This window comes from Rhincodon typus, chromosome 10 (genome assembly GCF_021869965.1).
Source record: "Rhincodon typus isolate 14 chromosome 10, sRhiTyp1.1, whole genome shotgun sequence".
NCBI lineage: Eukaryota > Metazoa > Chordata > Chondrichthyes > Orectolobiformes > Rhincodontidae > Rhincodon > Rhincodon typus.
This window is the reverse complement of record NC_063341.1, coordinates 18,050,142-18,063,120: the sequence shown is the minus strand read 5'-3', so window position 1 is coordinate 18,063,120 and position 12,979 is coordinate 18,050,142. Positions and strand designations below refer to the sequence as shown.

General features: G+C 38.5%; 1 protein-coding gene across 1 annotated transcript in view; it reads left to right on the top strand.

Annotated features, from left to right (window-relative positions):
• Positions 1-12,979, top strand: part of dennd1b (DENN/MADD domain containing 1B) — a 172,472-nt gene that overhangs the window by 77,483 nt on the left and 82,010 nt on the right. The window contains exon 3 of the mRNA XM_048602244.1: positions 8,735-8,778. Within this exon, the coding sequence (XP_048458201.1) occupies positions 8,735-8,778 (44 nt within the window). The remainder of the gene's footprint in view (positions 1-8,734; positions 8,779-12,979) is intronic.

Here is a 12,979-nt window from a genome sequence, read left to right as displayed (position 1 = left end):
AGCGGCTCAAGAAGGCAGCTCACCACCACTTTCTCAGGGGCATTTAGAGATGGTCAGCAAATATTGCCTGCCACTGGTGGTCACACAACACATGACTGAATATTTAAAGGCCAAGTCTGTTCATTTTCTTTTGTCTGTTAATCTTTAAACTCTAATGCCAGTGATTATGGGCTACACGTAAAACTGTATAAATACCATGAATAAGATATTCTTCAATTATGTGAATAAATTGCTCTTATAAACTTTTTCGCCGTATTTGAGCAGCTTTGTTAACTTTATGTGGAAAACAAAGTTGCAAGCTCGCTCAAAAGTATTTGAAGCAGATATTTTGATGAAGGGCGGGCCTTAGGGACATGGTGCAGTCTGATCATGCATCAGTAGATTTTCAGGAAGAGTGATAGATTACTTGATAACTGGAAGGGTATGTCCTCTTTTTGGCAAAAACAGATTCTTTTAACATTTCCTAAATTAGTTGAAAGCACGCTGCCCTGTGAATTTTTTAACTTTCATATTTTGTCAGCAAAAAAGGAAGGCTGCTGGCAAGCAAGAGTATCCATTCTTGTTATGATTTTAGGTCTTCATTCCTTTTTGTTCAAAGGAATGTTTCTTGGGTACATTCAGACTTTGATTATATGATAAGTTGTGTTTTTGCAGTAGGTGGAAAGGTTTAAGCTCTTAGTCACACAGTAGAGTCAAAGATAGCCAATCTTTCCTCAGCAAGTTTTCCACTGAAGTGGTGTATTTGCTGTTATTGCGTGCATCCAGTTGAAAAAGACAATACTTGTGCCAAATGTACAGCCAGAGTTCAAGCTGTGAGCACATCACACTATGAGCTGGTAACAGAGAGGGGTTGGGTAAAGCTAAAACAGTCATTTCACCGGGTGGAATAACATGGGAATGAGAATTCACTGGCTAAGATGTTCAGAGGTTGTGTTTTGTGACTTCAGATTTCAATTTGCACAAACCACTGCAGATTCACAGTTGTTGGATCATAAGTGATTATCAGCCGCACTTACATTTGCAATCCACTGGTGTAGTCGAGCTGATGGAGAATTTAGTTTGTAGTTGACATGTTAGTGGTAGGAAAACGGCAGCAAGCGCACGGTAGTTCCAGCAGAATGCATTGAAAGGGCTGGTCAAAGAGTGAGGTAAGCATGTAATCAAAGCAATGATTCAAGATGCTAACTTGACTGGAGCAGAAATTTAAAGGGGGAGGAAGGGTGGATGGAGGGAGTTGATGAGAGTATGCAATGAGATTCAAAATAATGTAATTAAAAGTGTGATTTTCAAACTTAAATAATATGCACAATTCCTACAGCATGTAGGGACTGTGAGGATTAAGTACTAACTTGGGCCTTTGATACATTAAATGACAAAAGCAGTTTTGTGTACCCAGATATCCGAAAAGCACTGTTCACAGCGAATCAAAAGTTGTACAGCTTTAGAAATTATGCTGCAGTGGTTACTTACATCGAAAAGGCAGGAAGAGTTCCACACATCTAATCCATCTTTACATATTATGGGAGATTAGGCACCAAGGAGTGTAACTTTGTATGATCTGTGTAGGGGTTGGAAAGTATGAGAATTCTGGTCAAGTTGAACTGGAATAAAGTTTCATGATAAATGTGTTAAAATCCCAGTGGCAAATTCTAATTTTAATCAATGAAAATTCCTGACAGTGAGTTGGGTACAGGATGAAGAAATTTGTGGTAGTCAAGTTGTGGAAAGCACAGAACCAGTCAGTTGGATGAGTGGAAAATATTAATTGCAACTGTGTGACTCTTGTTTCAAGAAAAAGCACAAATAGCATGAAACACTCTACACTGTGTGGTTTAAATAGAATGAAATAATATTCAATTCAAATTGGTCACTTCTTCATTTCTCTGAAGTGAGAAATCTTTCAGGCCTCATTGTAACGAGTGCCCTTACTAATGGTGCTTGCTGCCTGGTTTTGTAGAGGCTCATCGGTGGTGTTCAGTTGCACCTTTTTCTAAAGTGTAGCTTTTTTTCATGCTGGCCGTGTAAAACAAAAATGAAGTTGCTAAACTGTTGTGAGCTGATCAGTGGAGGACAAATGCAATTTAAAGAAAATGAAGTCGTAAGCTGCTTCTCTATCCATGGCTGATGCTTTCAGTTCTGTTTGTCGTCTGGCGTTGGTGCCTAGCTGCCAAGTTCTGGGTTATCACTGCGTTGTTTATAAATTTTCTAATCAACTTCCGAGATGTTACTACACACCTCCTGAAGCAGGTGGTACCTGAACCTCGGCCTCCTGGTTCAAAAGTAGGGACACTACCATTGCACCACAAGAGCCTCCTCTCACAGCATTGTCACTGTTTAATTATTGGCAGCACTCTCATTCTGTTGCTCAGCGGATGTACCACCTAATCAGACCCAATAACATATGATTTCACTTTGTTCTAAGCGATGTTCCCTCCAATTTGTTTTGTTGTGTACTATCCATTCATTGCACAGGACCCTGTTGGCTTGCATGGATGACTGTGTAGCTTAGAGGCATCATTGGCTGTAAGAATTATGGGAATATGAGCAATATTGTCTGTCTGAAATTCACTTGCTCGTCAGTAGGAATGATTATTGTCTGTTAGCTTTGATAATTCATTCTATGCCTGATTTTTTTTTAAAAAATAAATCAACAGACAGGTAATGGATGAGGTAACCCTGGTTTTCTGTCCATGTGAGGAGTGCAGCAGTATTGCGGGACAGTGTACAGTATTTAATACAGTTGGGGAAAATGGGCTGAGGGCGCTCCTGGGATAGTTGTAGCAGGGTGTGCACAGCATTGGAGTTGGGTGAAATTGTTTGGGCAGTGGTTGGGGGAGGGATCATGGGAATGGGAATAAGGATGACAGCTAACAAGATTTTAGAGAGAAAAGCATAATAACTCGATACATTCTGTCTGGCATGTCAGATTGTCTCCAACCAGAAGCTTTGGGACCTTGAGGTGAAGTAATGCCATTTAGAGATCGTTGCCATGATTCTGAGTTAACACCTTTCGTGCAAACTCCCACATTCGGGTAAATAGCAATTGACCAATCTGTCCTGCTGTTATTTTGGAAGTCTTGAATTTCTGCTTTCTTGTTACCAATTCACTAACCATTGGAAATGGTTTGTCCTGACTTGTGCCTTTGGAATTTTACAGAAATGTGGAACTTAGCTATAAGATGTTGGTAAATCTCCTGAAAAGACTTTGTTTCTGCAGTCTTTCCTTCCAACAGAAGACCCTATCTCTGATATGTTCACAGTGAATCTCTTGCGTAATCTGTCTCTGATCTTGAGAGCCTTTGTAAAGCAAAGTGCCTAAGCCGATGATTTAGAAATCACTGAAATATAACAGCAGGTTCACAGGGCTCGCTACGGTGGGGGCATTTTAGAAAAAGTGAAACTAATGAGTTGCAATTGGGAAGAAAGATGTCTGGGTTTGCAAATTTCTGCACCATCTAAACCAAGATTTCTGAAGAAGGGTCTAGACCCGAAATGTCAGCTTTCCTGCTCCTCTGATGCTGCTTGGCCTGCTGTGTTCATCCAGGTCTACACCTTGTTAACTAAAAATGCTGTTATTCTGGTTTACACTCAGTGTTTACCCTCAAATTACACTCAACTCTCTCTGCCTTTTAACAAATGCAGTTAAAAGTCATTACAGATTGGATTATATTTTCAAAGTAGCAGTGAATGCAACAGTGCTCGCAAAATGCGCAAAGTCTGGCTGTGCACTTTCACTACTATATACAGAAATGTGAAAGTTGCTTTCTGGGGTGTAGTGGCCTACCATAAACTGTAAACTGTGCAGACACATTATCTCTCTTTCTGGTTCCTTATTCAAAAAATTGAACTGTGCTGACGTCGTAGCTATGAGCCAAGTGCAAGCCAAATATTTAAGTTGTTTTACACTACGTACCCTTTTAATGGTTTGAAAAGTTTTAATTACAGCCAAGGGCACCTATTTGACACTGAAAACAACTTTCTAAAATTATTTTTATTATTGTCGGAGATTTGAAACAAATCAACTTTTCTTAAAATCTATTTTTCTTTGGATTGCGAGAAAGAGAAACACATGATTTTTTTCTTCCGTTCTCTTTATTTCACTTCTGTATCTGCTTTAAGAGTAAATCATCCACTCATTTACAGTTCCAAATTCAGGTTGGGGATTTGGGCAGTTGTTTGTCCCACTCATTCGGGTCCTAGATGCCATGTAGAGTGTGTCAGGCCATTTTCATGGCTTATTGACAGCAACATGCTGCGCTGAACCCACTGGGCACGTGCAGTCTAACAAATGGCTGCCACTAACACCGGCTTTCACTTTGTGATATTTCTTCCCAGCACAACCCCAAAAATGACTGACAAGAGTAGTTTATTTTGAAATGTTTTGTTTGTGTCTTCTGCCTTCACACAGTGAGCATGCTGCATTTTGATTAAAAAGAAAGTCTGGCCTAGATAAAATGGCTATGAAGCTGATCACAGTAAAACATCATTTGACAAGTCAGTTGTGCTGCAAGGCATTCCCACTTTGGGGACTTAAGGTAATCAATTTATGAGCTACAGTCAAGTATCAGCCATCTTAATCTAAAGTGTCAATTTGATCAGTTAGAAGCACTTCTGCCTCTTGAATTAAGAAAGTTGTGGGTTCAAGCCACACTCCAGGATTTCAGTGCAAAATCTGCTTGACTCACAGTCCCTCAGTATGGCACGAGTTTTATTGCTGGAGGTGCCATAATTCTAATGAGATGCTTAACCATCTGCTTTTCTGCTTGTTTTTTTTTCCCAGAGTCATTCTGGTATCCTGGGCAACATTCTTCCCTCATATTACATTAAAAACAAGTTCAAAAATGCACATGTATTCAAAAGCTCTTTGTCATGTCATCACAATATCCCAAAGTACAGAACTTAATATAAAAATGACAGATTAACTGATCATTCACTGCAATAATGTTTATAGAACTTACTCTGTGCACAGTCTCACTGTGATAAACAGGACTGCAAAAACTGGTTTGCTGATATACCAGCACCATTGATTGCTCTACAAATTAGTGGTGATGTCCATTAAGAAGTTTGCGAAATAACTTTATTTTCAATCTGTGGCGTTTCATTGTTTTGTAGCTGTAAAATTGGCTTGCCTTTATGTAAAAAAAAGTTTTGTTTTAATATTTTTAAAGCAAACATGCAGATCTGTACATTGCTTGTTTGCAACATTCCTGGTGTATGGTTTTGTACTGTCCTTCAATCAGAGATATTCTAAATTCAATGGGTTTTTTTTAAGCCTCAATGGAATGACCATATATCTGTTATACAATGTTAGCAATTATACATAACTTCTACTTGAGACTGCAAGATTAATATTTTCCATGAGTGTTTGAAATTATAGGTCTTTTACAATACATTTAAACTTTACACGTTGATGCATATTCTGGCACTACATTTTAACCCATGGGTGTTGAAATGAAACTCTGCGCAATTAACCAGGTCTGTTAAACTGTCAACATCAACAATTTAGCAATTCTACTACTTGAGTTATAGTCTATGACCAGTGTCAATTTGCAATCATTTGTTTATAATTATACCAGCACCAGTTTGAAGCATATGGAGAAATCAACTGGAAGTACCCTTTTTAATTAGATAAATGATCCATTTTAACATCTGTCTCACTGGTGCCACTGTAAAGTAAAGCACTAAATAGCACCAGTGGTTTAATTTTTCCATGGATTTGTTCAACGCAGACTCTTTACGTGCACTCTGCATTCTGATGTTCCAGCTTCTCAGACCTTTCAAGAATCCGAACAAGATGGACATATCATGGATGAACCTATGCATTGTGTCAGCTACAATGAATATAATTTATCTACTAAATTATGCACAAGTGGCACAACTGAAGCTGCTATCAAGAATCTTAATTGTGATATTTGATAGTTACATTTGCAATTCTTTAAGTAGTCTGGAATTGATGCTTCTGAGTTTCAGGGTATAGAATACATGCTTATACGTATGTGAATCCACCAGGACCGCATGAGGAAGGTCTAATGACTCCCCTCTTGACCCTCTCTTCATTTGAACATGACAGGATTTTTTTTTTTTAAATGTCTGCACTTGCCAGTTCAGAGTATTTAATAGATTATGTACTGTAATCATAAAATAATACATTTTCTTTGAGTTTAACAAAAAAAGACGGCTTTACTATACTTAAACCAGCCGCAGTGAAATAATAAAACATGCTTTAATTTATTTTCTCTCTCACTTTCTTAGACCTTTCTTTCTCTGTCACACACGCACACTCTTACACACACGGTCGTGCATCCACTCTCTGCCACGCGCACTCTCGCACACACCTCCACGCGCACACCCAAAGTTTGCACATGCAAACAAATAAATTAGTCAAATTAGAGTTCTTAAAATAAGAGTCGTATAGTCAATCATAGTTTTTTTTTATTTTTAGCACATACCTATCATATGTGATTTAAAATGTAGTTCGCCAAAGAATGAAGGAGCCAATTTCCAAAGTTTTGTTGTGAAAGAAAGGAATTTTATTATCTACTAAGTCCATGAACAAAAAAGAATTAAGTGTGTCATGGAATAAGCACAATCACAGGTGATAAATTTAAAAGTGAGTATCTGTTACAGACCGTGAGAATAAAGGTTACAAGATTCAAAAGTCCTGAGTGTTCTTGAGATGTTATAAGTTGAGATACAGTTATTATTATTGACCTGCTCTTCTCGGTAGTAGTGAAATTTGTAGATGTAGTCTTAGTGAATGGTTGAAGCACCAATTTGCTTTTCCACTTGACATTATTTTGTGTGATAATTCCAAGAAACATACAGGGACAGAGGGGTATAAAAGAGTCTTTTAGTTCTTGTGTATAAACCCATTTCTCCTTCTCTCTTTGCTCTGCAGTTTAAAAGCATCTCTTAAAATAGACATCAATTTATACTCCTGAGTCTGGCTGCCCTATCTTTCCAAGCTGGCTAACTGGAAGACAGTTTTTGCATTCTCAATATGTAAAGTTATCATACAAGTGTGATTTGAAATGAGAAATGCAAATATCTTGATGCTGGTACAGTTGCCTAGTTGTAAAATCATTAGATTAAAATAGCAATTTCAGTGTGGATGCATGTTGCTCCTGTTGCTTACCTCTGTCAATCAACTACTGTAACTTTTTGAGGTTCAAATTGCTGTATTTTTATAAAGCATTTTAGTTTCTTAGGAAGTCTTGGGTATTACAATCAGATGAAAGAAGTTAAATTTTGAGAGTTCAAATTTACCACTATTAAAACAAAATACAGTGAGGCATGTGTTAATATCTAATCCATGTAAATTGCATTATTTGTGTAGCTTCTTGTAGATGTAACAATAAGGCCAATTATTATTCTTTTAAATGAACTACATGAGAACAGAGTGATTTATCTTCTCTGGTTGCCTGTTTATTCTACGTTGGTGAGGTAACCTGACAAATGACTCTTAGGCTAATAAGTGCTTTGTTTTATTTATGAACTGATTTTTTTACTAAATATTTTTCGATTGAATGGAAGAATGTGTTTACGTTATTTCTTTAAGCTCTGGTTATACATTTGGCCTGTCTAGTTCTGCATCTGCCTGATCGAAATAAATGTTTCTGGGTCTGTTTAAAGTTCATCCTAGAATTCTTTTTCGACCTGTAAATTTGTGGAACATGAGCGAGCGGCAAATTCTCAGGAGCAATGCTGGATTTATGCAACAGCATTTAGACACTAATTCTACTTGGATCTTTCAGTTTATAGAAACTATTTTCAGTTGTCTGCAAATTGATATTCACTGATTTTGCAATACCCTTGCATATGTTTGGAGTTTGCCCTGAGCTGTAAATGTAGTCCCACAAACCATTGACTACAGTGGTTTACAGGATATCATGGGGCCTGTTGGTTCAAAGCCATGGTATGTGTCTGGCCTCATAGAGTAACACCTTTCTTTTCTTCATGGAGCCAAGCATACACATAAAGGGCAAGATCGCCTTGAGTGAAAAAGCACAAGCTCATCTATGGTTACGGATGACTCCATATCCAACATGATACACTCAACAAACTACAATTTTATCACTGTCTACATAACATGTGAACCAGTTTGTTAACCCCAGAGAGTGAATTTAACAAAATTGGAACAGTGTGTGTATAAAAGTGGTCTTGACTGTGTTTTGTGAATCTTGGCTACTTGTAGTACAAAAGGTGCTGGTAATGTCAACTTTCTCTTTTTTTTTGATTCCAAGCCAAGCAAAGAGAGTTTTACGTGAGAGATAAACACCAAATGAAACACCATAAATTTCTTAATGTAACTTTTAATTATGTGCTAATTTTAATTTGGTTAAGTGATTTCTAGACTGGACTTTTTCCTCTGAAAAGGATTGCTTCACTCAGTAAACACTGGTTGGTTAAATGCAGCCTTGTAGGTTAATGAGGGTAAAATTAGTGTTTTATTGGTCATTCAGATTTGTGATTAAATTGAATTACCTCTAAATTGATGTACAAAGTCTCCTTGTTTCAGCAAAATACATAAAGCAATGCAAATTAAAATATTAAATTTACAGTTATTGGTGCAATGTTAGTAGAAATTCAGAAATGTTGCACTGCGATTTCTGGACGGATGCTTTAGTTCTTGCCTGAGAAGCTAAAACTGGCTGCTCTTTGAATATTAATATGCACTGACTGAAATACTTTATTCCATCACAACTGATTTGTACTATCTGTCAATTATTTACAGATCCAGTGATTGTGTGGAAGTTCCCAAAGGATTTCAGAGACCAGGTCTGAAACATGATTAACTTTTTATTTTCATTTAATTTGCTTTCCTGTGACAAGGTGGAGATGAATGAAGTCAGTGAGCAGATCTCCCCAAAATAACCCAAAGCAATTGCAGTACGGGCAACATTATATTTGATTAATGATAGGTCACTTATTTTAATGTTGATTAGAGTCTTTTAATTACATTGTTCTTCTCAGCACCCTTAATTTATCTCTAGACATGGGTAGTTCCTGATCAAAAAAAAAATGTAATTGCTGAGCTTAGAAAGCAGATTGTAATGCTCTTCAAAATGTAATTCAGTCAATCTCATTGCAATAAGTTACTTTGTCATTGTATATACAGCAAATAGTATGAGTTGAAACAGCAACAGTTAACTTGCTCATCATAGCTGGATAGCTCTTATTGACTGGTGATGTTAGGTAAGGAACAGGAACAGGAATCGGTCATACAGTCTCTCAAGTCTGTTACCCAAGCTTGCCTCTCAAAAATTGATGTATCTCAGTTTTAACGACAACAGCTTTTTAAGGGGGAAAATGTTCCAGATTAACCACTACCCTTTGTATTGAGTGCTTGTGGGCACCACTCTTGGACCTAGATTTTATTTGAAGGTTAGGGTCTCTTGTTTTGGACTTCTCATCAGAGGAAATAGCTTTTCTGTATCTGGCCTATCAATTTCCTTCAGTCACCATATTTATTTGTTTTACCCTTTACTCTTCTGTATTTGAGAGAACACAAACACAATCTGGGCAACATATCCTCAAAATATATCTCCAGTATATGAAACTGTTCTGTATCCACTCCAAGGCCAATATATGTTTTCAGAGGTGTGCCCAGAACTTGAGACCTTGTTGCAGATTTGACCTAATCAGGGTTTTTTTTCACAACTGGAGCATAACTTTCCAGCTATTTGTATTTCACTCACATAGAGATGAAGGTTAACATTCATTTAACCTTTTAAATTATACATTGTATGTACTACAAGTTTGTTTAATGATTTTGTACATATGGATTATTTACAATACAAGTTAATGGCTTAGATGGCAAAAGTGAACATTCAATGGCTAGGTTTGCAGATGATATAAACATATGGGAAGGCGAGTGGTGAGGATAACCCAAAGTGTCCGTGGAGGGATATAGACATATTAAATGAGTGGACAAAAACTTGCTTGATGGAATATAATGTGGAGAAATGCAAGATTAGGCAGTTTGGACGAAAGCTACAGAACGGAGGGATTTAAACCTATCATCCATGTTCAGCAGGTAACAGGGAGGGCAAGTGGAATATTGGCCTTTATTTCAATGGGGATTCGAGTATACAAATAGGGAGGTCTTGTTAAAACTGTGCAAAGGACTGGTCTGACCACACTGGAATGTTGTTGACAGTTTTGGGCCCTTTCCTGAGGGAAAGATACACTACCATTGGAGGCAGTCCAGAGAAGGTTCACTAAGCTGATATCAGGTATGGAGGGACTGTCTGGTTGAGTTATTTGGGCACGTACTTGGAATATACAGGAATGAGAGACAACCTTAAGGAACCATACAAGATTCCTAGGGGCCTTGACAGGGTAAATGAGGAAAAGTTGTTTCCCCTTCCAGCAGAGTCTAGAACCATAGGGCATAATCTCAGAATAAAGGGTTGCACATTTAAGACTGAGATCAGGAGGAATCTCTTCTCGGAGGGCAATGAATCTGTGGAATTCTTTACTGCATAGGGCTGTAGAGGCTGGATCATGAAGTGTTTTTCATCAGTAGAGCAATCAAGAGTTATGGGAAAAGCAGGAAAGTGGAGGTGAATATTATTGACTCAGCCGTGATCTCTTTGAATGAGAGCAGACTCGATTGGCTGAATGGCCTACATCTGCTCTTATGTCTTATGGCCTTATGCTGTTATGACACACTTATGAAAGTAGTTTAATTGGGATGCTGCCTGAACATCATTTACAGATAAAACAGGCATCAATGTTTTACTTTTGAGGGCATGAGAGTTACTCGAGTACTTGTAGCTCCCAGGAACCAAAAATTTGGTTTTCAAGGCCTTCTTTTTCAATTTCAATATCTCCATTATTTTGTGGTTGCAATGAGGTAGTAACATTATCTCCTGCATTTGTGTTGCCATATGGGGTATTTGGACTTGCACAGAAGCAGGATGAGGAGAATTCAACACTATCATCAATAATCATCATCCCTCCATTAAACTTAAAAGTCACAAAGCATAAGGAAAGTGTTAATTTCCTCAAAGCAACAGTATTTAAATTGGTACAAGATCATGCACACACACAAGTTGGTATCATAAAGATTTTCAAAATAACTGATGTATCCCGACACATAAAAAAAACACATTGTAAGCGTGCACTTTTGCAAAAAATGGAGAAACTGCATCTAATGCTTTTTCAAAACACATGCTCAGTACTGGTAGGTTTTAACCAGCCACCTTCCTGTTACCTTCCTTAGTGCCTTTCGGAACTCAATCTCGGACTTCAATTGAACAGTTGGCACACTGTACATTACAGTAACAATTGACATATTTTACTTTGAAAAGTAGCTCCTGAACTTATGCAGCCTGCATTCATTTTCAAGGATTTCATGACCACAGTTACCATAAGTTTCCAGAATCCTACTCGGCTGAGTATTCATTGGACTGGTTAAAACGTGTACTGTGTCTGCAGCCTCATCTCTCCCTCTTCTGTCTTACTCTATCTCTTGCATCCCTTGCAGACTGTTGAACTCTCTCTTTCCACACCACCTCCCCCCCCGCCGTGCTCTCTTCCCCATCTCCTCCATCTCTTTGCAGATTCCCTTTAGTATCCCTGCTCGGATGCTCTTTGCAAAGGCCTCCACCCGTCATGAGTGAGCTTGGCAGCATTAAGTATGGAGAGACACAGCCGGTGATTGGAGAAGCGGTCCCTCTAAGAGTCCTTTGGCTCCTGTCAGGGTACCGTTTTCCTTAATTGGTTGACAATGAAGAGTGTTTTTTTCACGGGTGCTTTCTGGGCTTTCAGCAGAACATTCACCCAGAGTGTCATGTTTCACACGCTGAAATACGGACACAGGTTAACACGGAAGTACATATTGCTTGGAGTTTTATAGCCTTCAACTCATTCAAAGCATATTTTTGTCTTTTTGTATTCTTGTTGATAAGGTCAAAGTTTGCATCAAATAAGCCACCATCACTTACACTTTGGACCTGCATATGAAGAAAGGTCACTCTTTTAAAAAGTATGTTGATATTAATTGCAACATACCCCAGCATGAGTAAGGGATAGAGATGACAACAACTTGGAAATAAAGGTGCAATATTATTATATGTTAGCCTAAACAGCATTGTGAAGTGTAATCAATATTGTCTTTGCAGGCAGTCAAATGATTACTTTATTCCACTTAATGGAGGAAGCTTCAAAACATTTGGGGAAGCAAAAGTCTGCATCAGGTTTTTAGTTATGAGCAAGCTTCTGCTTGTGTTTTTTTCTCTGTAAAAGGTATTTGCTATCAGTGCCAGCAGAGTGAACCTCATTTTGTGCTGCAGGCTATGTTCTGACCACACTTTGTGCATACCCTCGTCTCCTTTGTTGTCCAAAAGCCCAACTGGCTTCCTGGGGCCCAAAGAATTGATTTTAAAGAAGGAAAATTACCATTTTTATAGCATCTTTTGAGGTCTCATGGTCTCCCTATTTGCTTTGTGGGTATTTAAGCTTTTTATGAGGTGAAACTGTTATGGTAATTTTAACAGTGCGATGACATGGCTGCTCTTCTGCTTTATATTCTGTTAGCCACCAGTCCCTACCTGCACCACCCCTCTTCAGACACATGCTTATTTTCTCTCTCTTCCTCTCTCTTGTTCTGTTGCACTCTTGTTCATTCTCTCTCCACCTCCCTCTCGTTTGTTTGCCCTCTCTCCCTCCCTCACACCTCGTTTGTTCTTCCTCTCCCTTCCTCACCCTCTCGTTCAGTCTTTCTCTCTCTCTCTCTCTCCACCCCCGCTCTTGTTCGTTCTGTCTCTCTCTCTTCTGCCCCACCCCATTCGTTCTTTCTTTCTCTCTCTCTGTCCCCCATTCGTGTTCTCTGTCTCTCTCCCACCTCTCATTTGTTCCCTTGCTCTCTTTCTCCCCCCCCTCTTGTTTGTTCCCTCTCTCTCCCCCTCTCGTTCGTTCTTTCTCTCTCTCTCCCCCTCTCTCGTTCGTTCTCTCCCCCTCTCTCGTTCGTTCT